The 27,648-nt window shown below is 65.0% G+C and overlaps 1 protein-coding gene across 1 annotated transcript in view; it reads left to right on the top strand.

Annotated features, from left to right (window-relative positions):
* The first annotated feature begins 384 nt into the window (after window positions 1–384).
* The window catches only part of TAFA5 (TAFA chemokine like family member 5), a 166,912-nt gene continuing 139,648 nt past the window's right edge, over window positions 385–27,648 (top strand). Inside the window, exon 1 of the mRNA XM_046010648.1 lies at window positions 385–583. Coding sequence (XP_045866604.1) covers window positions 472–583 — 112 coding nt within the window. The 5' untranslated portion in view covers window positions 385–471. The remainder of the gene's footprint in view (window positions 584–27,648) is intronic.

The following is a 27,648-nucleotide window of genomic DNA, read 5'->3' as shown; positions in this document are numbered from 1 at the left end:
GTTGGCCAGGCCTGTCCTCCCCGCGTGGTGCCCAGGCAGCGGGCATGCCCGGCCAGCCGTCTCTGTCGCCATCCAGAGGCGCGGCTTGGGCGCGGCGTCCCCTCTGCCTGCCTCCCCCGCCAGTCCCAGGGACCGCGCCAGGACCCCGCGGCGTCGGGCGCGCGCACCGGGCGCGCCCCTCCCATTGGTGGTCGGGCGAGGCGCGCAGCGACGCCCAGAGCGGCGGGGCCGGCGTCCCCAGGCTGGGCGGGCGCGGGCGCGGGCGCGGGCGCGGGCGCGGGCGCGGGCGCGGGCGCGGCGCGGGGCGGGCCGGCGCGGGGCGCAGTGGGCCGGAGCCCGGGCGCGGCGGCGGTGGCGGCGGCGGCGGAGGATGGCGCGCGCGGGGCCCGCACGTGGAGGCCGGCGCGGGGGCGCGGGCAGGGCCGGCTGCTGAGACGCGCTGCTGCCCCCCGCGCGGGCGCCGCGGCTTCAATGGCGCCATCGCCCAGGACCAGCAGCCGGCAAGATGCGACCGCCCTGCCCAGCATGTCCTCAACTTTTTGGGCGTTCATGATCCTGGCCAGCCTGCTCATCGCCTACTGCAGTGAGTACCGCGCGGCCGGGCCCCCGCACGGCCCTCCGGCCCCGGCCCCGGGCCCTCCCCCACCCCGGCCCCGGCCCCGGCCCCGGCCCCGGCCCCGGCCCCGGCCCCGGCGGCCGCCAGGAGTCGGTGCGGAGTTGCCGGCTCGCGGCGCGCCGTCCCCGGGTCCCGCCGCTCCGCGCTGGGCCAGGAGGGAGAGGGGCCGCCCGGGCACTTCGGAAGCGGGCGCCGCCGCCGAGCCTCCCGCCCCGACTCGGGGGCAGGGCCGGGCGCCAGGCCCCGGGTGTCGCGGCGATGCCCGGGGCTGCCCGGTGTGCGGCCGCCGCTCCCGGCCCAGGCCGGCGGGCCGAGCCGAGCCGCGCGCTCCGGAGGCGGCGGCAGGTCCGGGGCCGGCGGGCCGCACCGCGGGGGATGTCGGCGGAGCGCCCTGCCCGGCGCCCTCCGCCCGCGACACTCCCGCCGGGGACCGGGGGCGACGAGGCGGCCGGCCGGGAGCGGGGTGTCCCCGGCGGGAGCGGGGCTCGTGCTCGGGCGCGCGGCTGGAGCCTTGCCTGCCGGGGAAGCCGACTCGCCAGGCGCGTCCTTAGAAAAGAGAAGTGAGGGGTGGGGTGCGTGGAGGGGGCCCGCCGCCGCCGCGGGCATTTCTGGAGTCGCTCCGGGCCCGAGCCGCTGACCCAGCTGGTCTGGCGCGGGGCCGCGGGTTCGGGCCGGGTGGGTGCGGGGGACCAGGGACGGGGACAGGCTCGGGGGCGGCCGGGGTTAGCGGCCGGGGGTGGGCTGGGGGGGTGGGGGGTGGTCGGAGTCCGGGGCGCAGCCCGGGGCTGCGGTGGGGGCGGGTGGTCAGTGCGCGGGGCGCACGCTCGCAGCCCGCCAGGGTGGCGGGGAGTGGCCAGCGTCCTGGGCACGGGCTCGGGGGCCAGGATGGCGCGGGCTGCTCGGCTCCCCGGCCCGCCGCCTGGCACAGGCTCCCGCGCCCTTCCCATCGTAGCGGGAGGAGAGGACGGGCGCTGAGGAGCACCTGTCGTGGAGAACTGCCATGGCGCGGGAGGTGATGGAAAAATATGGATTCTTAAAAAAAAAAAAAAAAAAAAAAGAGGCCAGCGCGGCGCCTGGCTCCCGCGCCACCGCCTCCAAGTCCCGGCCTCCCCCTGGCAGCCCGAGCCCTCTGCTGCCCCCGGAACGAGACCCCAGCGGACCACGGAGCCCCGGGCGGCGGCGCGGTCTCCGAGTCCTGGGACAGCCCAGCCCGCCGCAACCGCGAGGGCACCGGTGCCCGAGCAGGCTCGGCCCTACTTCTTCCGCCCCGTTGTGCATCGCCCACAGTCGCAGGCAACGGCCGGCGCCCCGCGCGGGGAGGGGACGCAGGGCGGGAAGGCCCCCAGCGGGGTCGCGACCGAGCTGCCCAGCGCGCACCGCCAGCACTCCGCGGGCCCTGGGGGTGGGGGAGAGCTGGGGCTTGGAGCAACGGTCGCGCGGTCCCGGCTCCCCGTGGCCATCTCGGCCCTCCAGCGGCATTCGCAGGGTTCCCTGGTGATGTGCAAAGAGCTGATGAGAGAGAAAGTCCCAGGACCGCCTGGGTGCCATGTGAATGCTCTTCCTGGTGGCGTGGTGGCAGCGGGGGCGCATCCAGCCGTGTTAGGAAGGGGACTCGCTCCCTGGGCCTCCCCTGGGGCTGCTGTCCTTGGCTGGCGCTGGTGACAGCGTCCACGGGTCCCAGGGGAGAACTCAGGACAGCACCTGGGCGGGGAAGTGGCAGCGCTTCAGGTGAGAAAAAGAGCAACCACGGGCGGTTAAGTGTAGGACGCCTTGGCGGTGGTTTGCACACGCCACACCCCCACTGCCAGCCCGGGCCTCCTGGGCTCCCACCCTGTCAGTGCCCACGGCACTCCCCACCGCCTGCACCTGCACGTCACCCCCGCTGGCCAGTCCCAGGACTGCGGCCTGCCCCAGGCCGGGGTCAGAGAACAGCCCGGCTGCAGCCCGCTGCCCAGACACACCGTGGAACCCGAGATCCCCACCCACACGCTCAGCCCGCCCTTAGCAGCCTCCCTGGTGTTCTGGAAACAAATCTTCCAGCAGGACAAGGACATTTGGTAAAACGTCTTATTCGGAAGGGCAGAAATCATTAATAATGAAAGCTTAGGTTAACCACATTTTCATGGTTGTTGCTGTTTCCATGTAACGGAATAATTGACAATAAGATAAGACGTTTGCGGACACACCCCATTTCACCGGAAATGCACTTGGAGAAATTAAAACATTTTACTAAAATACAAAATAGACATAATAATTTATAGCATGGAACGGCCGTCCTGCAGGAAAAAATAATCATTTCTTTTAGAATTGGTAAAGCAAGTAAAATGCAAATGGAACAGTTCTGATTTCCGTTCTCTTCTCCAGTATATCTGGGATGAATAAGAACCGTTAACATCCTTGTTTGTAAATTGTTTTTGTTATCAGTCAGGATTTTTATTACCCAAAATGTTTCTGTGTTATGGAGCAGATATATTTGGATCATATTAATTAGGGAAACTGATAAGCATCATATAGAATTCAATTATCCTCCCTATTAAATCTGAGAATTTCTCTGCAGCACGCAAGGTGCGCACTTGCAGGCGCGGCGTGAGGGAAACTGGATGATTTCCTGGCCTGGTTTTCCGCGCGGGGATGTGGTGCGGGGACCCCGTGGTGGCGGAGGCTCCTAGTTAAGGAGCTGGGCTCCACCCTCTGGCCGGAGAGAGACCTGCAGCCCACCAATTAGGTTAGTTGCTATAGTGACACGGTCTTGTCATTTTTCTCCCATTGGGGAGCAATTGCCAGGAAGAGCAGAAAGAGGAAGGGGGTCCTCGGCGGCCGTCCCCAAGTCGCACACTCGGTGGCCTGCGGACGTCCTGTTGGCGGCAGGGCTAGCCCGGGGATGAGGAGCTTGGGGGAGAAAGTTGGAAGTCCTTCCTCTCTCTTTGTGTCTTAGAAGCAGCAGTGTGTGCCGTTGACCCCCTGGCCGATATGGAGCAGCGGGCTTGGCTTGGGTGGATGTGGTTCTCGGAAGCTGGCACCGCCGGCCGGGTTGCTGGAGGGGTGTGACTGTGTTGGGGTGCCCGTCGCGGAGGACATGGTCGTCTTTCCATGATGCCTTACAGCACCGGCCAGCGAGGGGGATGGGGAACACGACGAGCTCGTGAGGGGTCGTGTCCAAGCCTTGACTTGGACGCTTGTGTGCGGTCTTTAGTCCGAGGTGGGAAGCTCTGTGCTGTCCCCGCTGGGAATGGCTTGGCGGACAGTCCCCGCGTGCAAATATTGCTGACGTGTATTTTTTTTCCCCCAGTGGATCCCATCAAAATTGACTCATAGCTTTGAGTTAAGTCTCATGTCCTCGGCTGCGACGATGAGAAGTTACCAACTTCTGAATTGTTTTTAATCCATTAGGACACTAACCGAGCGTGGGCTCTGTACTGTCGCATTTTCTTTATAAATACAATTTATTGCATAGTTAGGAGAGATTAGAATGTGCTACTTTCCCGCTGTTCAAATTTTATTTCTGGAGTTCTTGGAGAGGTGAACTCGAAAATACTGGGCTTAATGAAGTGATGCCATTCAGAGGTTTCTCTCTCATCTCGGGCTCTTTGGGTTTTTTTTTCCCCCTTTCTTTTCTCCCGGGTGTTTTTATCTGATGGATCCCTGGCTGGAGAGGCTGTGGTGCTGGTTTCTCCCTAAAGATAAGTCATCTCTGCCTCTGGGATTTATACCAGCTGAGCTGGATGCCCAGGCATCAGCGAGGTAAGGGGGTTTTGCCCGTGGAAGTGTCCTCCTGAGCACAGACCTCCCAGGGAAGGGTGCTGGGAACAGTGTCGGGTGCAGGCAGCCCTGCCCAGTCCTTCCGGGACTGTCTCCAGGATCTCTCTTGCTTGCGAAGACAGAGGACAGCGGATCCCAAAAAGGGGGCTGCGTCCCGCCGTGGGCTTGCCGGGTCTGCTCAGCTCGGGGCTCCCGGCTAAATCCCACCCGTGAAGATCTTGGTCAGGCCTCGCCACCCGACATCCAGGGAATGACGTGTGTAGATCAACTTTTGTGGCATGAAGTATTTTCAGGTGACTTTTATGGGCGTAATTATAGGGAAATGTTATGATAATGTGGCACTAGAAAAGGGAAGAAAAGCAAAACATTAAAATCCCCATTTCTTTATATAGCTTCGCAGCTGCGCCGAATGAGAAGGGCTCCTTTCTGCATTAAAATGTGGTGCTCAGGAGTTAATGACCTCCGCAGAATGCCACCTGTCACCCAGAGCGCCGCGGGTGACGGCCGAGGGGTGGGGAGGAGATTGACAAGGAGGGCCGGGATCGGAGTGTCCTGCTCGTGGGGGGACTAGAGATGGGAGAGGGTGCTGCAGGGAGGCCAAGGGCCTGGGGACCTGCCAGTTGTCCATTCTTTGGTATGGGGGGTGCCCCTGGCTGTCACGAGGCTAACAGAATCTGCTGGTGTCCCTTTCTAAGTGCTGCCTTGCTCCCATGCACGGACCCTGGGAGCTGGAGTTTGGGGCGCCAGAGCTCCCCAGAGCCTGCTGGCTCCTTCAGGGCATCCCTCGGGGCTGGAAGCCCCCCCCCCCGCCAGGGCCCCATGGGGTGCCCCAGCTCCTGTGGGGGGGGTGGCCTTCTCTACTCTGGTCCACCGCTTTCTAGAGCAGGCCCGGGACTGCGAACTGGGACTCGGGCCGGGCCGCTCAGGCTGGCTGGACGGCTGGGCTTTCCAGAAACGCCGAGCAGCTGGCGGCAGGTGGGGCGACCGTTCTGTCCACCCCGGCGAGGGTGGCGGAGGGCTCGGGAGGCTTTGCAACCGGCACTTACTAAAATGGCTGCCGGGAGGGACCGAGCGTGCCAGCTCTTCTGTTCCCGCTGGGCGAGCAGGACTCCTCCGGAATGCCGCCTGCTCCCCGCGGCTCTGGGGAGGCCCTGGCCCCGCTCCACGCCGGCGGCGTCCTGGAGGATGGCGGCCTGGGCCTGGCGGGACAGTGGCCGCGTGGCGAGAGTCTCCCTCGGAGAGGGCTCTCATCTCCCCGGGCTGCGGCCTCCCGTCGCTGGCGGGCTCCTGCTGTGGGCCAGCCTCCCCCGTGGAGGGACGGCCCCGGGGGTCCCTGCCTCGGCACCTGGCTCTCCGTCTGTGTCTGCCGAGTGAGCAGGAGCGGCCGGGCCCCGGCATCTGTGGAAGGCGGGAGACTCGGTCTCCTGTGGACGCCGGCAACTAGGAATTGGGGCTCCTGGGAAGGAGAGGCAGCCGTGCTGGTGGCCCCTGGGCTGGCATTCCAGTGGGGGCTGGACGGCCAGCACAAGGCAGAGGCCGCGGAGCGGGGGACAGGCAGCCCGGGCCAGCACACTGTCGTGGCGTGACCGCCACCCTCTCTGATCGTGGCCAGTCCCAGCCTCGGAATGGGAGGAGCCTGTCAGGGGTGGCGGGCGGCTGCCCAGGGTCTGGTCCCGAATCGCTGTTCTACCCCGCTGTCTTCTCTTTCCCTGCCCGGCCTTGAGCAGGCCTCTGCGTCGGCGGTCCCTGTCTCTAGGCCACGTGTCCAGTTTTTCTCCGAAATGCATCTTGCTGTCCTCCAGGCCTGCCTTCACTGCCGTGACCCCGGCACCCCGGCCCGGGCACATCAGCGTTGTCCGTGGCGCCGCCTGGCCACCCTGAGACCCCGCCTGCGGCTCCCCATTGAGTTTAAGCTCTGCACCCCCTCTCCGGCCCTTCCGTGAGCACTCGCCCCTGCTCAGGTCACTCCGTCCTCCCAAGGCTGGACCTTCCCTGCACGGCGAGACTCTTCATCCCTGTGTCCTGGCCTGGCAGAGTCCAGCCGCGAGGCCTCTGCCCTGGGCCTCCCCTCCTAGGAGGGGGTGTGTGTGCCTGTTCTCGCCTGCACAGCCCGGTCCGTCCAGTTCACGGCCAGGTTCACGGCCTGCCGCGTCCCCTCACACAGTGTAACACTCTGCAGTGGTGCTGAACGCCGGCAGCAGCCAGGAGCTGGACCAGGGCTGGGGCTGGCCCTGGTGGCAGAGAGCCTCCTCCTCCAGGAAGCCGCCCCTGAACACACTGCCTCACCCCCTCTCGAGGGCAGCGCCACTAGGAGACCGATTCTTGGGGGAGCACTTGATCTGGTCACCCTGAACTGTGTGGGCTGCCTGGGCGGACCCAGGCCTGCAGCCCTGGGGGCGTGGCCAAACGCCAGGGGCGGGGCCGAAGTGCTGGGCGGAGTTGAAGGCCGGGGGCGGGGCCGGGGCGGGGCCAGGGGCGGGGCGGGGCTGAGCTGTCTGAGCAAGGGCCCGCGGGATCCCCAGGACCTGTTTCCGGAGGGTTTCCACCGGGTGGCGGAGAGGGAGGCCGTGGAACCCCGGCGAAGAGCTCCGTCTTGGGAAGCACCTTTGCAGGCCGCCGGCTTCCGGAGCTTCCCCTGACCCCCGACCCCCTGACCCCTGATCCCCCTGACCCCCTGCCCCCGACCCCCTCCTGCGCCGGCCCCCGCCCTGCAGCACCCAGCACCCTCACGCTCCTCGGACACCTGTGTGCGTCCCCGCAGCGCGCGAGGGGTGCCAGGCGGCGTCCCTGGGCCCTGGCCCGCAGGCCGCACCCCTGCTCCAGCCCTGGGTCCCAGCGGGCACCTCCGGTCTGCAGGAAGACTGTGGCCTGGGGCTCTGCGCTGCTGGCGGTGAGGGCGTCGGGCCCGAGCCCCCGCAGGTGCACCGGCCTGACTTCTGCCCGAGGTCGCCAGCACTTCCCGCCCCTCGCAGCGGAGCGCACTGCCCAGAGGCCATCTGCGGGGAGAGGAGGTGTCTCCGCTGGTTCCCAGAGCTGGGAAGGGGGTTCGCCGCGGCTGCAGCCTGTGTGTGCCTCCTGGCTTCTCCGCAGGCACCGGGCTGCTGGTGGGGACGGCACCGTGTCAGGCAGCGGGCACACCCCGATCCCGCCGAGACAGGGCAGCCGGCGTCCACCCACCTGCTGAATTACCCTGCGGATCCGCGGCCGGGCCGGTCCCCTGGCAGGATTCAGAGACTTGTCTGCAGCTCAGTGGAACCCTTCTCGTCCTGCCTTTCCCTACAGAAAGTTCCGCCACAGGCAGGACCTTTGCTGCCTGGAAATGCCTTCATTTCAGTCCTTCTGGTGGGGCGCCAGTGGGCCCTTCCTGTTGCCTTGTCCCTGGGCCGGGCCGGGCCCCAGGAGCCCCCCGCAGGGAGAGTCAGCGAGGGGGGCAGGTCCGGCAGAGCGGGCTGACCTACCACCCTCCAGGACGACCGGGGAGACTCAGGACATCAGCTTGTCCGGCGCCATCCTCCGACCTTCTTCCTCCCTTCTTTCCAGGGTGAAAACAACCCCCGCTCCCTCGTCCTCGCACTGTCCATGGGGCAGGCGCGGAGGAGTCCCTGAGCTCCCACTCACACCCCTGTGCGGGCTTCCCCGCGGCCCCCAGACCCGGAGTGCGTATCCTGTGTCCCCTCAGACCGTGTGGTCCTGAGCCGAACCTGCGGCCGCCCCCTGCCCGGTCAGCCATCTGGGAGACCCCTATTTGGTAAGACAAGGAAAGGTCAAAGGTGGCTGTTCCTAAGCATGTTCTCAACCTGCAGGACGGCACCCACAGTGTGGCCCGTCAGGAGTAGAGCCGGCGTGACCCGAGGCCCCCCTCACCCCGTGCCGGCCCCTCCTCCTGCCCCAGCCCTCTGTGCTGTGTGTCCTTGTTTGTACACACAGCTGTGGCACAGACGTGTCGATGAGCCACACAGACACGTCCCACAGCTTCCCTTCAGGGACTCAGTTTCCCTCCCAGAGCTGATGCTGCTCATGGCCGTGCCAGGCCGGAATTTCTCACAGAGACAGCAGAGGCGAGTCTCCCGGGCCGCGGAGTCAGACACGGAGGCCAAAGAACGCAGGGCAGGCTCGCCTGGGCCCCGGCCCCCCTCAGCCCCATCAGTGTGTTACGGGCACAGTTGTTTGCTTTCTGCTTCAGCTCTGTGGGCTGAGGAGCCCGTGGGATTTCACCTGCAGTTCACATAACGGAGTCGAACACGGCTGGACAAACAGCTCTAGTGAGCTTTCCAGCAAGGGCTGGGTCGCTCGGGTCACCTCGCGCCGAGAGAGCTCCTTGCACATTGGTGACCCGCTGGCCCTGAGCACGCAGGACGTGCAGGGACCCTCCACGCGGAGGGGAGCCCGCAGCACCAGCGCTGGGCCCACGTCCGCCCTGGCTGAGCGGGAGGGTAACCCTCGTCGAAGCGTTCCCTGACACGGACCTGGCGCACCAGGCTCTTCCCGTAAGCAGGTGGCCAACTTCGAAGTGAGTCATCTGGGATGTGGCTCGTGGTAACGCTCCCCCGGAGCCGGGTCCCACTTTCCTGCGGTCCCTGCTCTGGCTGACGTCCCCCGTGTCACAGAGCGCAGCCTGCCAGAGTCGCCTCGGGGCTCCCCGCCTTGCAGACCAGGCAGCGGAGGCCAGGGGTGCGTCTGGGCCCTGCACGACGGCCCGAGGGGTGGCTGGTGCCGGGCGTGTTTGCTGTTCACCCTGCAAGGGGAGAATGAGGAGGAGAAATGGGGCGTGTGCTTGGGGTCCCGGCCGAGGCACAGCGCAGGAGGTCTGGATTCGGCGTCCTGTCCCACTGGCGGCCAGAGCTCCTTCCTTAGGGCTCACTGTCACTCTGCCTCCGTGGCCTCCATCTAGCCGTCCCCGGCTCCCCACCTAGAACCAGCCAGCCAGGCCTTCCAGGCCACAACCTGTCCTTGTCCCCACCCGCCCCATGTCCCTGCCACTGCGACCCCCTGCTGTGAGCCTGCAGCACCCCCGCCTGGGCCGCTCTTCCCCTCACCCCGGTGCGGTGCTCTCCCTCCCCGCCCTGCGGGACGGGGCTCGCTCCTAAGGCGGGAGCAGCGCTGTGGGGCAGCGTGGCCTCCCTTGTGCCGGGTCACCTGGCCACTCTCTGAGCACTTCCTGCACTCGGGCTCACACGCGCCGCCCTGAGGCGAGCTCCGGCAGCTCCGTGTGCCCGGAGATACTGCTGCATGGGGAGGGCTCGGGCAGCTCCGCTCGCCTCCTGGGTGCCCTCCGCCAGGCGCATCTCTCCAGGGAAGGGTGCTTGGGATGCTCGAGGAGGGGCGCAGCCGATGTGGGGTACGGTGGACACGGCAGCTTCATAGAGGACAGAGCTCTGCGGATCCCCGGTTTTTGCCCCTGAGAGAACAAACTCCGCACCTTGGGGTGCAGAGGCATCCGGGGGCAGGAAGCTTGCGTGGCAGGTGCAGGTCCTGGGCCAAGGCCGATGCCTTTCTCTCAGTGGAGGCGCACGTGAGCACGCGCTGCTGAGCTGGGAGGCCTTGGGGGCCCGGCACACCTGAGCAGCGCCAGCCGGTGCTGACCGGTCCCTGGGCCTGCACACTGGGAGCAGTGCCCCTGCGGTGGGGTGATGTCGTGGCCCTGGATGGGGCATCGGGAACCCCGACAGAGCGGGGGCAGTCTGGGGAGCCTCCTTCCTCTGCCCTGGAGCAGCAGACACGAGCAGCAGGGTGAGCCTGGCCCGTCTTCCCTCGGCTCCTGCGCTGCGTCCAAGGCCCACATGCTCGGCCGTGGAAGCCGTGCTGCTGGCCACCTTGTGGGCCTCTACAGGACAGGACGACCCGGGGTCACTTCGGCTCTGCAGAGATGGGGGTGGGGTAGCCCGGGGCTCTGAATTCTAGGGATGGTCCTTCCCCCAGGGGATCCCACCCAGTCCTGCCTCCCTTGTCTTCCTGTCTTGAACTTCAGAGGGGAGGGGCCGGTCTGCACTGCATGTGGGCTCTCCCGTGCCCTTGCTGACCGCCGGGAGGGCCAGCCTCTCGCCTCTCGGTCCGTCTCCTGGGGGTTTGCTTGCGTTTCAGGAGCAGCTGGGCCGCAGCTATGGCCGAGCGCTCTCACGTGCTCTGAAAGCCCCCTGGATGATGGAGGGTGGGGGGTCCTCCTGGCTCGGCCCCCCGGCAGCACACGACGTGGCTCAGGGCCGTGTGTCGAGGTCCACGGTCTCCTGCCGACAGACCACGGCCTCGGGGAGCAGTGGTTTGCCGTCTTCGCGGCACCTGACTTGACTGGCCTGATCCGATGCTGAGGAAGTCGACGTGCGCTTTCCCGCAGCTTTGGGGTTCCACTTCGGGGGGAAGAGGAGCAGCCCTGTAGAGCCTGTGATTTTTTTCACAGTTAAAATGCTGACCCCGCAGGCCGGCCTCGATGCCGCTGGACTCACATGAGTGGACTCTCAGAAAAGCACTTGGGCTCTGTTTTCCAATTATTTTTCTCCCGTAGTATCCAGTACCTGATGGTGCATCCCCAGATAGAGCTAAATACCATTAACGGCCTGTGTAGGACTCGTGTTAATTAATTGATGCTAATTTAGGTTCCTCAGCTGCGCGTGGCAGTGGGCGAGGCATGCTGGCCACGGGAGCCACGTGGGACCTTCCGTGGGCTTTCGTGCCCTCATCGTGTTTCCCTGTGTCCCTGGCTGCTTTCGGGGGTGGGGATCTGCTGGCTGGAGCAGTGCTCTGTCTGGGGTGACCCATCACGACCTTGAGCTCCCAGCTGGAGAACCGGCCGGGGTCTGGTTGAACCTGTCGTTGGCGTCATGGAAGCACGGCCTGGCGCGGGGGGTGCAGGGGACCGTGCTGTCCCGTCCGGCCACGCCTCACAGACTCCACGCAACGTCCTACAGACCCAGCCCTGAGAGCAGGCTTGTTAGCGAGCCCCCGCCGTTTCCTCGCTCCCGGCATGGGACGGGAGCTCCCCGGAGTAAGAGCAGGGCCAGCCTCGGAAAGCGCCTGGGGCCGTGGAGGTGGGAGGCTGGTGGCGTCTCGAGTCCATCTGGGTCTTGTGAGACACGGGCCGGCCTTACAGATCTCGAGCCCCTGGGACGTCGCCGTCATCAAAATTAGCATGTTGTTGTTCTTAATAGAAAGGCATTTGTCGATTCGGTCGGCGTTCGGGTGTTTGTTTCTGTCTTTATCTCGAGGTTCCGACGTGGAAGGGGAAGCATTCTCTAAAGGCAGTGGACACGCGACACCCGGACTGAGCAGCAGGGGGCCGCTGGCCCCCTCCAGCCCGGACCCCAAGAGCCGCGGAGACGGTGTGCACCGCCTCATGGAGACTGAGGTCATGGAAGCTCACAGGTGCTCCTCACGGTCTCGGTCTCGGAGGCCAGAAGGTTTCCCTCTGTTGAACCCGGGAAGTGGCCAGGACTCCCCCGAAACAAGAGGCCTCTGTCCACTGAGCACGTCAGCACCACCCGGCGTGGTCTGGAGGGCGCGGGGCAGTGAGCGGAGACCTGGACCCCTCGGAGAAGAGGCTTCCCCTACTCCACAGGCCAGGCCTGGAGCCCTCCTCACCCTGTTCACAGCCGCGGGTGCCCCCCAAATCTGAGCCCCAGTTTGCTCTCTCCTTTCCTGGAGCCAGTGATGGGGCAGGGGGTGCCTCAGAGAAACAGAGGGGCAGGACTCGGCCCCATCGCGCAGACGAGGGAGCTGGAATGTTCCATGAGGTGGACCCGGCCACCCCTGGGGCGGTGACGCTAGGCACAGCCTGTCCTGTGGGGCCAGCTCACCGGGGCGGACGTGGGCTCTGAGGTTGCGGTGCCCCGGCTCCCGCTCCCTGTGGCAGGCAGGACCTGTGCCCGGTGGGGGTTCCCACTGCCCCCACCGCGGGCCGGCTCAGAAGTACGGTCATGTCCACCAGGGACGGTCACGGCACGCGCTACAGGGGCCTTGCGGGGGAACAGCCATCCTGTGTCTCATCTGAGCCTCTGGAGCTTCCCAGGGCCCAGGCAGAGAAGGGGCGATGCGCACGGGGACAGGAGTCTCCTGATGTGCCTCCGGGCGGCTGGGGAGGAGACGGGTCCCCGGCGCGTCTGCAGGTCAGAGGTGGAAAGTGCCATCGTGTCCTCGGTCTAGGCGAATGGACCCGTGGACTGCGGAAGGATCCGTCTGTGACGTGCGTCCTGCAGTTCCCACCATCGCAAAGCAGTGACAGGGCAGATGGAACTCCGCCTCGGGTCCCTCACCCACCGCCCCGTGGAACAGCCCCACGGACCGTAGCGTTCTTGGGCTGCTGGACATGGGACAGGCCACGGGGCTGGAGGAGCTGGTGTCACCAGGCGGGGTGCGGCTCTGCACTTGGGGTCACCAGAGCCTCTGCAGGTTGGATTTCCTCCGGAGCGGCTGCTGGCTCAGCGTGGTCTCCCGTGGCTCAGGCGATGCGTTGTGGAAGCTTCCAGAGCTGACCTGGGAGTCCCTGCTGGCCTGGGGTCCCACGAGCCCTCCCGAAGGCTCCGCCATTGGGACCTGAGGTTGGGGGGGTGTTGTGCCTCCTTCCTGCTGTGTGTGCACGAAGAAAAGCCTTTCATTTCCTCTCAGGAGGCGGTTTAAACCCCACGTGCCACGGGCTGTGGGTTGTAGGTTGACACTGGGCCGTGACCCTCACAGAGGTGTGGCCTGAGGTCTCTCCTGTTGTGTTTTCTCCATCTGCTAGGTCAGAGCGTGCTCGCGCACGTGGACTGCAGATGTCAGTCATTTACACTTGAGTATGAATGAGGCTCTGATGCTGATTTAGCTGACCAGGGGCTACTGTGGAGATAGGGTCTCACCCTGTCTGACCCTGACTTGGAAGACTAGTTCCAGCCTGTGGAGTAGAAGGGCCTTTCGCGATGTCTGGGCCATGCAGCGCAGGAGGAAACAGCACGTGCAAGGCCCACGGGGCACTTGTGGTCAGCACCACGTCTCTTGGTTCCAGCAGCAGCGCAGACGAAGGCCGACCGCCCCAGAGTCTCCCCTCCGGGACTCCTTATGCGCCCTTCGCACACAGGGCCCCGCCTGGTTTCATCCCGCTTCCCAGGGCTCTGTTCCTCCTACGGCTCAGATTCCTGGCGGTTCCTGCACGTGGGGCGGTGGTGACAGACGCTGGACCTGAGGCCGGACTGTGGGAGCCCCGGCACCAGGCTCGTCCATGCAGTCAGGCTCCCGGGGTCCACGTGGGACACGGCTGGAAGGTGTGTGCCCATTAGCCCCCCGCCGCGTGGCCTTGCCTCGAGCAAGCACCACGACCCACCCCCCAGAGTCTTCATGACAGTCGTCGGAGGTCGATGCCGCCCTTTTGTTTTGGAGGTGAATGGGGCTTGGGGAAGGGGAGGGACGTGGCCAGTGTCCTGACAGTTGGCAGAGGGGCAGGAGTGTGAGCCCCAGGCTGGGTTTCTGGCTCGAGGACTCTGGGTGGCCGGCCGCGGCTCTGCTCAGCGGGGGTTTCTGTGGCAGGGCTGGGGTCTGGGTGGTGGCAAGAGGAAGGCTGGCCCCGGGGCTGGTCTCTCCCCCCCGCCAGCAGCAGGGCCTCTGACGATCCTTCTGGGTCACACGGTTCCACCAGGACCCCGGTTCAGGGTCCCCAGCCTGGTCAGGTGAGGGAGCCCTGTGCCCAGGGCTGCGGCAGGCGTACCAGACCAGCCCGTGAGAGGGAGGTGGGCGCCTCCCTGACTCCTGGGTCCCGATGGGTGAGGAGACGCCCCCCAGATGCCATGTCTACTGTTTCCAAGTTTAGATCGAATCACGATTTTTGAAAAACGGACAGAAGGGAGAAGGAGGGTCTCCGTGTTCTCAGACCGGGCCGGGAACCCCGTCCAACAGCCCCCAGCGGCGAGGGAGAAGGGTCAGCCCTGGGTACCCCACCCGGCTTCCCCACTTTGCATGGGGCTGTGGGGGGAGGGGACACCCGGCACCTGCTCCTGATGTGAGAGGGGCCAGGGGTGCCTGGATGCTGTTGTCACCTGGAGCCCCGCTGTAGGGCTCACCTCGGGCCGGTCCTGCGGTCACACACAAGCTCCTGAGCTGCTGTGGCCGTTTTTCCCGGCACCTGCCTCCCCCATCAGACCCAGAGCCCAGGGATGACATGGCTGGGGCAGAGGACCCTTGGCGTCCAGACCCCTGCCCAGGACCTGGTGCTCCCCGTGGGGCTTTTACAGATCACTCCGAGGGAGGTGGAATGGCCCCGCGCTGCTGTTTTAAAGCTGTAACAGGAAACTGACCTGTCCTATCAGTGCCTGAGTGAGGAGGTTGTGGGCAGGTCTCGAAGGGCTCCATCCTGGGAAAGCGGGTCCCCATCCCTAACCTCCTGTGGGAGCCGGAGGGGGAGCCTTGGAGGAGAGCCCACGAGGGTGACGGGCCGTGGCAGCGAGGGACCTTGGGGAGGGCGGCCGGGGCCGGTGCCACAGGGGCCTGAGCTGGGTGCAAGGACAGGGAGACTCGTGGACACCCTCCCCCAAGCCCCGGGGCTGGGACGGCATAGGCGGAGTTCTCTGAGACGCGACATCACGGGGCTCCTCTGCCCCCTCTAAGGACGAAACATGTATTTGTTGTACAACACACACAATGGTAAAAATCACACCCAGGGAAATAAAAACCGTTTGTACTCTCATGGCTCAGAGAGGAGAGCGCGTGCGCGAAGTTTGTTTCTGGGCCTTTTGCTGGGCCCGGGCCTTTCCCCGTGTCCACACGCGCGTCTCTGCAACGAGGGCCCCAGAGTCCCAGGAGCTGCTGCAGGGGTGGTGGGGAGACCCCTCCCGGCCCTCGCCTCACCGGGCAGGGTAGGGCCAGGGGTCTACACTGGAGTGATCCAGGGCGGGCTGCCCCCCACACCACGCCCCAGCCCGAGCCTCCTCTGACCCCCCAGGTGCAGAGCCGCGCAGGCTGAGGACGGTCACTGTCCCCAGCAACTGGTCTGCTCACGGACCAAGCACACACTCCTGGAGCTGAGCTCCCTGCTTTTGAGATGTCTGGCCAGGGGTGGTCATGAAGAGGGACCAGGCACCAGCAGTGACCTGGAACAGGGCCCCCAGCCAGGTCCCCCAGCCAGCCCTTGCTCACCTGTAAACCCAGCATGGCCCAGGGCTGCCCTCCCAGGCGGTGAGGAGAAGGAAGACTGTCCCCAGGGACAGCATGTCTGTCCAGGTAAACATAACTAAAGGGACTCTGACCTCCTCCACCTGTGGACGGGTGAGGACCCTTGGCTGCCGGGGTGAACCCCCTGCACAGGTCGACAACAGGTGACCTCATCAATGTGCCTGGCCCGGGAGGACCAGACTCCGTGGTCATTGCAGGGCTGGGCAAGGCGTCCAGCGTTCAATCCGCAGGGAATCTGGGGGCTTGGGGACACTTACCCACGTGCCCCAGCATCGTTTTGGGCCCCGAGAGGTTCTGGGTGGCAGATGGCGTGGTCAGAACCCTTCACGTCCCTCAGGAAGCTTGCTCGGCAGGCAGTTGGGCTTCTAGAAGGACGCAGGAGAGGAAGACCTGGACTGTCCTCCAGACCCGTGTGGGCCGTGCTGGGGCCAGTGCCTAGGAGAGACCGGAGGCCCGGGCAGTCCCTGGAAAGTGCTCCCAACATGATGGCATCAACCAGGCCCTGGGTTCCTTGAAGGAGGGGCCCTGAGGAACGTTCTGGAATGTGTTCACTAGTTCGTAACTCCTCCTTGGTGCTCCCGGTGGACTCTCTGGGGTTTTCTCTGGCCTCAGCAAGGGCACGTGTCCGGGCGTGCTGTCCGCTCCGGGGAGGGGATGGGCAGGGTGCTCCAAACACTGGATGAGCTCTGTCCTGGTCCGGGGCTTCGTGAGAACCCTCGAGGGTGAGCTGTCACCCCTGCAGAGGCAGGGGAGCCCTCGGGGAGGCAGCAGCCGGGAGGAGAGCTGGGAAGCCTGCCAGAAGCACCCTCCGGGGACCATCAGGGCTGACTCGGGCCCACACCCAGGCCTCCCGGGAGGAGTGGAGTGCCGTACATGGTCCGGGGGTCTGTGCTGGGCGCTCCCTTCTGCGCCCCAGCTTCGTGAGCCGGACTGGCCGGTTCCTGTATGTGGACGGGGCGTGTCAGCTGTCCTGGCACAGCCCCCTGTCTGGACGCGGGTGTCTGTGCCGTCCTGTGGCGGGCCCGTGCGCTGGGAGCTACACAGAGGTGCCCCTGAGCCCTCGCTCGGTCCATGTGCCGAGGCCTGTGTCTGGGGTGGGACGGGCAGCTCCGAAGAGCACGGGCAGTGTTAGAGGTTCGCTTCGCAGGCGGACCCCCGAGGGAGCCGGCGAGGGCCCGGCTGCGCCCCAGGCACAGGCTGCTTGACCTGGGACGGCCGGCTGCAGGCCCCGGAGCCCCGGGCTTCCCACAGCCCTGGCACCAGAGGCATCTTTCGTATGAGTTCAGTGACTGTCGTGTTTGAGAACAAAATCACCAGCCGTGATGAGAGCTTTAAGACGGAGTTTAAGAGCAAACCTCCGTTTAGCAAGGATGGGTCTCAGATTGGAGAGGGGAGGAGGGGGCTTCTACCGTGAGCCGCTTTCAGAGCAATGCTGTACGTGGGAGGAGAGATCAGGCATAGCCTTGCTCCGTGCCCTGAGAAACCCCGGGGAAGGCCTCTCCTCCAGGAAGCTCTCTGGGTTCTGCCCCCGCACGCTGCTCTCCACCTGCTTCTTCCCACGCTGAGGGCTTCCCCGAGGAAGAGGACGGTGCCCCGTCCTGCCCGTCTACCTGCAGACTTGAAAGAGCTCCCTTCCGGGGTTCAGGGAGCTCTGCAGAGCTGTCAGACGTCCTTCAAGATGACATTAACAACCCCTGATGTGGCACCTGGGTGGCTCAGTGGGTTGGGCCTCTGCCTTTGGCTCCGGGCATGGTCTCAGGGTCCTGGGATCGAGTCCCACGTTGGGCTCTCTGCTCGGCGGGGAGCCTGCTTCCTCCTCTCTCTCTCTGCCTGCCTCTCTGCCTACCTGTGATCTCTATCAAGTGAATAAAATCTTTAAAAAAAAAAAAAAAGAAAAAAAAAACAACCCCTGAAATTCATCAGGGCTGTCCCTGGCGTCCTGCCTGGCGATGCTGGGGCAGACGGGAGGGGTGCCTGGCCTGGGTGGTGTCCATGTGGGCAAGGACCCACGGCTGCCCAGCGGGGCGGGGGACGAGGGAAGATGCCGCTTCTGAGAACCCGCCTTCCCTTTCCTGGCACTTGTGTGAGGCGGCCCATCTCCGGGGAGCACGTCTCCGTCCTAGAAACCCTGTGCCGCCGGAGCTGACCCTGGTGTCGGGGGGAGGCATTGCCCGTACGTCCTGGCTCTGGACGCGATGAACACACGTTCCTCTGAAGTTCCAAATTGCGAGATTTTCATCTCAGTTAACGTAACAATACATCTGAGAGGTGGCGGTGGGCACTGGAAATTAAGCGACACCTTTCGGCATCTCACGTCAGCGAAGAGGCCAGCTGATTATTTTTATATTACAATCCCCGGGCGTTGTCAAATTGATTAATAAATTCGCTGAAAACCCATTACCTCTTAATAAATTAATCTCGGTAGTTGGGGGATGAGTTTCGGGTGACCTTTGAATGTGGGCCGTCTCCGTGCGTCTGCATGGGGTCGTCGTGCTCCCCGTGGACAGTGCAGGGCCTGGTGCCGTGGCTGCTGTCCTGGTCGGCTGCCCTCCCGTGGACGCGGCAACGTGGAGAGGGCCCCCCGGGTCTCCCCAATGGCTCTGGTGCTGGGCAGCCTGGGGGCGCCCTTGGGCCTGCCTCGTCCCCGCTGTCAGCCCGGGGACTCATCCCAGACGAGAGTCACTAGCCTAGGCTCTCTGGAGCTCCCCACACCGAGCTTCCTGGCAGACCAGACAAAAGGGAGAATCCCCTGGGTGTGCGGCTCTCGTTGTCCATTAAGGACATTCAGACAGGTGCCTGCATGGACGGGACTGCTTCTTGCCCCTGGCTGTCACCCTCCCCCCTCCACTGCTGCGCTGGCCTGAGACCCTGCCCTGGGGCCCGCTGACTCCCCTCCTGCCTGCTCCACAGACACTCACCTCCCCTTGCCTGTCCTCACAGGCTCTCTGCCCTTCATTGTTCCTCTTTTCCCGACATTGGGCTTGTCAGAGTCACCATCCCAGTCCCCCACTCCACACCCCTCCCGTGCTGGGGGCCTTGCTGCAACTCGCCCTCCCCAGGCCCGCTGGTCCTCCTCCTCCTTGCGGGGGGACCTCTGTCCCCCGTTGGCACGGCACCATCCCCGTGCAGAACCCTAGTGTCTGGAGTCTGAAGGAGGAGTGAGCAGAGGCCTGGGCTCCACGGGGGTCATCCCGAGGTTTCCCGGAGAGACCGGGCTCAGACAGGGGGTTCTGTGGGTCTTCCCAGCAGCGCCCCCAGCCGGGGCCACCAGAGATCTCCCTCAGACTTTGCGGGCAGGCACCTGTGGTCCCGGATCCGAGCCCAGACCCCGCCGTGCCCGGGATAGCCCAGGCAGCCGTCCTGCCAATCCCAACCCACTGTGTGCACCGCCACCCCAACGTCCCCTTGGCCTTGACCTACCCCGTCATGGGACTGTGGAGACCCAGGGGCTGGGCCGCGGCAGCTGGCTCTCTGATCGGCCCAGCGACACTCCACCATTCACTTGGCGGCGTGCTGCCCGAGGCCTAATGAAACCGGACGGCGGTGAAACCTGAGTGGGGGCGCAGAGACGTCGTCACGTTTCAGTTGATCCGAATTAGGTCAGCAGCTTAGGCTGGTGGAGATGAAGAATGTTCGACGACATATTAACGGCTTCTCCCCGTCCCCTTCCTGGTGGTGTCAGCACAGCCCTGCCCCCCGCGGTCCCCTCTCTGGCACGGGGGCTTTGGGCCCTGGGTTTAGGTGTGATTCGGGCGCGTTCGCTGTCTGAGGCTGACCTCAGCGCCGTCGAGCGGGGGCGGACCCCCGGCTGGCATCGGGAGTCGGGGACCTCTCCCAGGCCGGGGTGGACGCTGTGGCAGGGCCATCTCCACGGCAACCCGCGGTGTGACTGTGGTTCTGCAGGTCCGCCCGCTTCCCTTGTCCCCTGTCACTGCGCCCCTGGCTGGGACACTGGGCTCAGAGGCAGCACAGGTCCTTCGAGGACGCCCCGCCCGCTTCGCTTTCTGGGGACTGTGGGCTGCAGCTCCTGCCAGCCGAACCGGGCCCCGCTCCCCCGGGCACCCTGTGTGGGGGCGGGCAGGGTGCCAGGGGCCGTGGGAAGCGCCGGCCGCCTGCTCCTGGGCCCGCTTTCGGAGCCCGGCACGCTCGCTCCTGCTCCTTCCCCGGGTCTGACCGCTCTGGCCGCCTTTAGCGGAGTGCGTGCTCGTGTCTTTGTGGAAGTTCGTGTGACAAAATCAACCGTTTCTGCAATATGCGCTCCGTCGCACTCGGCACGTCCGCGGTGTGGGGCAGCCGCTGTCTGCCAAGTTCAAAGCCGTCTCCGTCGCCCCCCAGGAGGCCCCGGGCCCATGAAGCAGTCCTTGCCCACTCCCCCTCCAGCCGCCCCGAAACCCCCAGCCTCACCGTCCTTGCGGCAAAGGCCGAGGGTCCCCCTGGATGGGGCCGAGGGATGTCCGGCAGGAGGTCTGGGCTTTCGGGCAGACGTGAGCTCTTCCCTCCCCGCCTGAGCCGGGAAACAGCGAGCGGCTCTGCTCCAGGCTGGGCTGGGGCCCGGCTGCCCGGCTTCTAGGCATGCTTGACCTCGGAGAGAGCCCGGGACAGAGTTCTGCGGGGGACACGCCTCAGGCGGCTGTCCGTCCACTCTGGCCCGCAGCTTGGGCTCGGGGAGGCTGCGCTCAGGCCTGGGGTTCCGAGGATGGAAGCCGTGCGCCTCGCCCCTCTCCTCTGACCTGTCAGGAGGTGAGCTCCCCCCCGTCCTGCTTCCTGCCCCCTCCCCGGCTGTGTCAGGGCCGAGTGTGTGACTGTGCGGGACCTAGGCTCGAGGGGCGGCCGGCGCGGGAGTGAACTCCAGACTCCGCCCGGAATGCCGGAGGCCGGTGTGTCCAGCACGCAGACATCCGGGGTTTGTGCCCGAGGACTTGGCTCTGGGCCACTGGAGGCCTCGAATTGTGTCCTGGTGAAAAGCAGCCCCGGGCTACGGGGCAGCAGACCCTAGTGGGAGCTCTCGCCTGCCCCCGTCTGCCGGCTGGACACCTGATCCCTTCACCCGGCAGCAGCAGGGAGGCCGGACCACGTGAGCCTCCAGGACCAGGCCTCTGTGGCTCGCTGGGGCCAGGCCTCCCTCCTCCCCTCCCCTCCTCTCTCGCCTTCCTTCCTCCTCCCCCGCCCGGCATCTCTGGGCAGCCGCGGTGGGGGTGCAGTCCTGGCAAAGCCCACTCTGTTTTCCAGCCCAGTGACGCTCACATGTGACAGGACAGGGGACAGTCCTCATGAAAAGGCCCTTTGTGTACTCTGGCTAATTAAGAAATAGCAGCAGGCCTCCGAAGGGGCCCAGGCTCCACGTCCTCTCTGGAAGTCGGCCATGGTCATAAGGGGCCGGACAAGCTTGTCCAGCAGTTGAGTAGGGTTCCGGGGAGACCTCCCGGGCCCAGCAGAGCGTCCTGCTTCTTTCCGGGGGCCGCTTGTCCGGGGTCAGCACACCGTCGCCTTGCTGTCCTGCTGTCGCAGAAGCGGAGATGATCCCAGGAGTGGGTGCAATGTCTGGGCACCAGGGACTCGAAGGGTAGCTCTGGTTCTCCCTCTGCGCTGGGAGGTCTGGGGCAGGCGGGAGGCCTCGGCTTTCTGAGCCTGCGAGTTCGGACAGCGACCGTGCTGCGTCTGCTGGGCACCGGGCTCTGGGAGCCGAGGGCGCCTCAGGACTCTCACTGTGTGTCCGTGCCCGGGGTCCCCAACCCAGCGCTGCGGTCTCGGCACCAGCAGGGGACTGACGGAGGGGCACCTGGAGTCCAGCCCCTGGCTGGGTTCCTCCAAGGTCCCGTCTGCCCAGCTGCACGCACGCCCTGGGACGCAGGGATTCTCACTCAAGGCTCTCGCTCAGGGACTTTCCTGGGCCGGGCTTCGGGCACGTCCAGCACGACCGTCGGAGCTCACGGAGGACCGGAAGAGGGCCTCCCCCTCCCCGTGTTTGCCCCTCGCCCTTCATGGCCAAGGCTGGAGGATGTGGGTGCGGGTCTGATGGGCTCCGGAATCAAAGCGTTCTGACCTCTGAGCATCAGGCGGGAGCCACCTGCACGAGGGCACCGGCTGTCGACTCTCACAGATCTCCTGAAGTCGGTCCTCTTCCTGGCTGGGTGCAGAGAGACGGAGGCCCAGATGAGCTGCTCAGCCCCTTGGGGCCTCGGTCTGTTGGTCTGTGTCCTGGGGGTGGGAGCAGAGGAAAGCTGAGCCCCAAGGCTGGGTGTGAGGCCTCGGTGGGCTGTACACAGGGAGTAGCCCAGAACCCCCATTCCCACGGCGTCCCACCGGGACCTCATGCTGCAGGGGCTCAGGGTGCCTCCCCGTCTGCCACACCTTCCACGTGCCGCAGGGACCCTGAGAGCCCCGGTGTCCTCCGAGGTGGGTGGGCCCGGTGGTTATGGCGGTCGGTACACTCTCAGAAGGGAACCATCCCCCAGGGACACTGTAACACTTCGGGGGCCACGCTCCGTGTCCGTGACCCCACAGCGCTCTGCGGACACTGCCACCGAGATGGGCTGACGCTCTAACCTCCTGCCCCCAGAGCTGCTCTCACCTGCGCAGAAGGCAGGTCTGTGCACGGAGGAGGGAAGGGGCCCAATGGGAGGGACAGAGGCTCCGCCATCCTCCCTGGTGACACGCGGCGGCCTGTGTCCCTGAGTTACCCGCACCACCTGTTCCCCCGGGAGTCATTGAGGCGCTCGGGAGGGCGGGCATGGGACGGCGGTGTGGGCCAGGAGGGTGTCTGGGGACAGCACAGACCTCGTGCAATCAACAGGCTCCTAGGGGCTGACCCCAAGCAGAGAGCTCTAGGGTAGTTTAAATTTGAAAATTAACATGAAATCAAAAGAGACAGAGTAATTTTTCATTCTGCTTGAAAGGTTATTTGCTTTCTCAGCTGATGCTTAGTGTACTGATACACGATGTCAAAAGGTAAATGATTTTAAACCAGATTCAATTTAAATTTCATTACATATTTGTAGGAGAGAGAGGCTCCAAGAATCCCTCGTCTTCTCTTGGAGGGTCTTTCACTTTTAATAACTCTGGTGCCTAACGCCCTAATCTATTTATTATGCAACCGTGAAGCAGGGGCCGTGCTCCTCTCGCTCCCCAGAAACCCACGCGAAATGCCTGCGTCGGGCCTGTGTCTCTGGGGCCGGCTGTTCGGGGGCCGAGCGCAGCCCGACTGTCCTGGGAGAGGCGGGCCGCAGATGCGGCCCCAGGGAGCAGCTCGGCCCACAGACGGTGAGAGCAGAGGCTCCACGGCCTCCGGGTCCCCATCCACGTGTGGACGGCCTGACCCGCTTCCAGTCTGGGAGCCGTGGTGCGACCGTGGAGCCGTCCTTGTGCTCTCGGCGTGCGCGGGCTCCTCGCTGGAAAGGGGACCGCGGCAGGCAGTCTCACTCTATGGGACCTCACCATGTCCCTTCAAAATCCACGTCCAGCCAGGCCTCAGAACGTGGCCCATTTGAAAGCGGGGTCCTTGCAGATGTCATGAGCAAAGGTGCCATCACAGCGGAGCAGGGACCCAAGCTCTGTGTCTGGGGTCCGTGGAGGAGAGGAGGGGACGCCGAGCCTCAGACACGCAGGGAGAAGGCAGGCGACGAGCACGGTGGAGAGCGCAGGGGTGTGCCTGCAAGCCAGCGGGCGCCAAGGGTCTTGGACAGACGCTAGAGCCTGGGAGAGGCCGGAACAGGTTCTCCCGCCGCCTCCAAAGGCACCAGCCCTGCCCCTAGACCTCGGACATCCGGCCTCCAAAGAGCGAGGACGAAACTGGTTCGCAGACAGCTCAGTCTGTGGCACTGTGGACGGCCGCCCTGGGCTGCAGTCACGCAGCCCTCGGGGTCGGTGTGGGGGAGACCTGAGCCAGCGTCCCCACGGCCTGCAGACCTCTGTGCCGCGAGCCCCCATCCGCCGCTGAGCTCCGTGCGGCCAGACCTGGGAAGGGTCATCTCTGCAGGCCCCGTGGGTGTCCTGGGCTGCATCCTTGCTCCGCCGGGCGTGCAGGAAACCCGGCCGGAAGGAGGGGTCGTTGGAGCCAGAGCACCCACCGCTGGGGCTGAGGGCTTACACTGGACACAGTACTGGGACTAGACAGTGACCGGCGGGGGACGTGCGGGGTGTGGACGAATGGAGACCAGCGGCATGTCTGGACGAGAACACAGAGACGGACAGAGCCGGCTGGGCTCAGACAGGGGTGTGGCAGAATTCTCTGACCGCCCCCTGGACGGGCCGATGTGTCCTTTCGTCTGCGGGGGCCCCGGAGCCCGGGCTTGCCGAGGCCACTGGGTTTCTTCTGGGGCTCCTCCTCAGGGAGGGCCGTGCCTCTGCCCTGGGCCCTCGTACCCCCCAGGCTGTGCACCCCCTCACTTGGTTTGGTTTGGGGAGTGAGGACAGGGAACACCCTTTTTGGTTGTCTCATGGCTTCCCCTGGGCTGTGGAGTGGCTGCAGGTGTGGAGGCCAAGCCAGAGAAGGTGGACAGAGCTCTCTGGAGAGCCAGCAACCGGTGGACAGGACACATCTCGAAGGACAGTATACAGGCGACGATCTAGAATTTTCCATCAGGACAGGCCTGCCATTGCTTGCGACTCTGGACCCAGATGTTCCTGAGGCCGGGGCCAGAGAGGGTCCCGAGACAGGGGCTTGGCCGGGCCAGTGGTGGGTGCAGGGGAGCGTGGGGAGGGCCAGGGTGTGGCAGGTCCCCACCCTGCCCTTGCTACAAGGCCCCACTCCCTTGCCAACCGCTGCGAGAGCCCAGTGGGTGGGTTGCAGCACGACTGTGTTCAAAATGTGTCTGTTTGTGGGGGACTGTGCGCCTGGAAGGAATTTTCTTTCTTTTCTTTTCTTTTTTTTTAAGATTTTTTTCTTTCTTTATTTGACAGACAGAGATCTCAGGCAGGCAGAGAGGCAGGCAGAGAGAGAGGGAGAAGCAGGGTCCCTGCTGAGCAGAGAGCCCGATGCGGGGTTCGATCCCAGGACCCTGAGATCATGACCTGAGCCGAAGGCAGAGGCTTAACCCACTGAGCTGCCCAGGCGCCCCGTAGAAGAAATTTTCTTTGGAAATCAGCTGCCTGATGAACTCTTCCTGCCACGGCTGGAGAAATGCGGGAACAGGGCGTGGAGGGAATGGCCATAGATGGGTTTCCCGGGGCCCATTTTGCCAGTTACCACCTTATCATCGCCCTCTGGCTTTATCTACCGGCACGGGTAGCTCCGAACAGCACATCTGGGCACTTTAAAAAAATAACGTTCGTGCATCTGGGGGACTCTCCTCCCCGATCTGGGCTCGGTGTATTCTGCAGCATCGGATCGTGAGGGTGGAAGCCTGCGGGTCACAGCCTGGACACCACGGGCGGAGGCCCCCGCCCCGAGCTTGCTCCCGCCTGACCCCGGGCTCTGTGTCCACCGACCTCTGTCTTGTGCTTCCTATCCTGGCCTGCAGCTCTGACCGTGTGGTTTGTCCCCGGCGCCGCACACGAAAAGTCCAAGATAGTCACCCATCGAGTTAGTCGTCATCGAGCTGGGGATCAACACCCGGAAATCCCGAAGCACAGTTCGCGGGACGGATGTAGTGTCCGTGGAGCACGGTGCTTGTTACAACGGTGGGGCTTCTGGGACCTGTTACCGGTGCACCGAGACGGTTGAGGACGCGTGGCTGCGGTGGCTCCCGGCCTGCGGGGATGAAGGTGGGTCGGGCCGGACGGTAGGGCTGCGCTGGCCGGCGCTGGTCTGGGCTGCCTCTGTGGGGAACGCAGCCGGCTGATCTCTGGTGGTCCAGGCCGTGGGCACCATCCGTCCACCCTCATGGGGAGGAGGGGAGCCAGAACGAACCGGGGCCGCGGGCTCCATGGGAGGACCGAGGGACACCCCCATCTGGAGGGGACTTTGCTGCAGAAACGGAACCCCAGCTGCAGGGGGGCATTGATGGTGCCGGGAGGGAGGACAGGACAGAGCCCCTCTGGCTCGCCGCCTGTCGCCGCTCCTCCAACTGAAGCCGTGATCGCTGGGAATGTGTCTGTCTGTCTGTCCACGAGGAACAGCGCTGATGTGCCCTGGGGTGTCGAGCTGGGGTTCAGTCTCTCCTGAGAAGAAGGCTGATCCCTGGAGGTCAGAGGTGTCCGGGGTCTTTCCCGTGTGGCTTCCTGCCCTGGGTTCCGTGTCCATTCTGCAAGGGAGACCTGGGAGTTCACGGGTCGTCTGCCCTTCGCCCTCAGGAAGGGGCGTATGGCAGTGAGGCCAGAGCTTGCAGGGGGCCTGGGAAGCAGGACACGCCTCTCCTCGGCTCTGAGACACCGCAGGTCTGCTGGGACCTGCATGGTGTCTGGTCCATTCTGGGCACCAGGGGATGGAGGGTGTGGCTGCCCTGGGAAACCAGGAGGAGCCTGAGGGGCCTCAGAGGGCCAGAGCCCCCAGGGCCGACGGGGAAAATGCCCAGAGCCAGCAAGTGTCGTGGAGGCTGGCCGGGTAGGACAGCCTGGGGACGTTGTCAGCCGCGCGCCGCCGCACTTGGTCCCGGAGCAGAGGTGTCTGGTCACGGTGTCTGTCTCGTTCTCTGACAGTTCTGTGCCGGGGCTCCCTGGGGCCCGCTTCCCCCGGACCCATCCCTCCAATCTGACACAGGGCACGGCCTCGGGGTGCAGCCGGATGGTAGGGCTCGGGGAGGCGGTGGTACGCGTCCCCATCCGGGGGTGTAGACCGTGTAGACCACGGCCCGTCCTGCACAGGTGCTCGTGGTGTGAGGCTGGGGCTGGGGCGGGTGGGTGATTTCTGCGTGTCCGGCATTCCGGTGGCAGCGGGGCCCTGTCTGGACGGCCCCGGGTGCCCTCCGCACCCCACAGGTCTGCCTCTGCCTTCCTCCGGGGACTGCTCTGGGGCCCTAAATTCAGCGTGGGTTTGGGTGCTTTCGTGCCAGCCTGGCCTCCTGTGACTGTGCTCGGTGCCCTCGGGGCCCATCTCTGGCCGCGGCTGTGAGCCTGGACGGGTCTTTTGTTTCGTGACCTTTCCACAGACAGGCAAGCTTCCCTCCCGGCCCCTCTCTGACTCTGACTCTGTCTCTGTCTGTCTCTCTGTCTCTGTCTCCCTTCATCTCTCTCTCTCTGTCTGTGTCTCACTTCGTCACCATCTCTGGCGTCAGCACCAGTAGCGGCGTCCCGGGTCCGCCAAGGCTTTGCATCCAGGCATCCGGGACCCAGGACCCCGTGTCTCCCCGGGGAGCTCCTCCAGGCGCCCGCCCAGCCCAGCGTTTCTCAGACTGTGGCTTGTGACCCCGTTGATGTAAAATCAATCCGATGAGTCAGGATCATGTTTAATAATGTAAAATTATTTACCCACAACGAAATTCCCTTTTGTGTTTGGTGCAGTTCTACAGGCGGGATGCGAGCAGAGGGGCCCATGAGCGTCATGGTCCGACCCGGAGCTCGCCCCAGGCCCCCAGGCCCCAAGACACTCTGCTATGCGTCCTCCCCCCACCCTGGCCTGCACTGGTCTCCTCTTGCTTTTCCAGAAGGTCCGAGCGTGGAATCTGTTCGGGGCGGTCTGAGAAGGGCTTCCTGCGCCTTCAGGAGCTCTCGAGGTCTCTCCGTGCGACTGAGTGTCCTGGGAGTCCGCGCCTTTGTGCCGTGGAGTCATGGTCCTGGGAGCGCGGCCGTGCTCGCAGTTCCCCTTGGCGGGCCTCCGGGCCGTGTCCGGTCGGGCGCCGGGAGCGAGGCTGCCTCGAGCTCCCGTGTGCGGGGCTGGCCTGGACCTGCCCCTCGTTTCTCCAGGGATCCTGTGCTTTAGTGAAACGGGAAGTAGCCGTCCGTGCTCTCTGTTGGTCAGTGCGGAGCAGGAGCCCGGGGGCACGGGACTCTGAGGGCTCCCCGGGCACCCCGGGCTGCTGCCCTGTCCACGTGTAAGCCACTGAGCCCTTCCAGCCTGGTTGCGCCGGAGACGAGGTCTGCGGGGTCTGCCTGGGAATAGAGGTGCTGAGCTTGATTGTTGGCGTCCGGAGCAGCTGAGTCAGGCCACCGTTCGTGAAAGGCACACGGGGACACTGAACGGTGACCATGTCTCCTGTGGCCTGAGGCTGGCCACTGGGTCGTGGGGCCTCAAGCCCTTTCTGAGGGCCCCAACCACGGCAAAACTAGAGCCT

The sequence above is a fragment of the Meles meles genome, chromosome 7 (genome assembly GCF_922984935.1).
Source record: "Meles meles chromosome 7, mMelMel3.1 paternal haplotype, whole genome shotgun sequence".
Classification (NCBI taxonomy): Eukaryota; Metazoa; Chordata; class Mammalia; order Carnivora; family Mustelidae; genus Meles; species Meles meles.
This window is presented reverse-complemented; position numbering and strand designations above follow the sequence as displayed.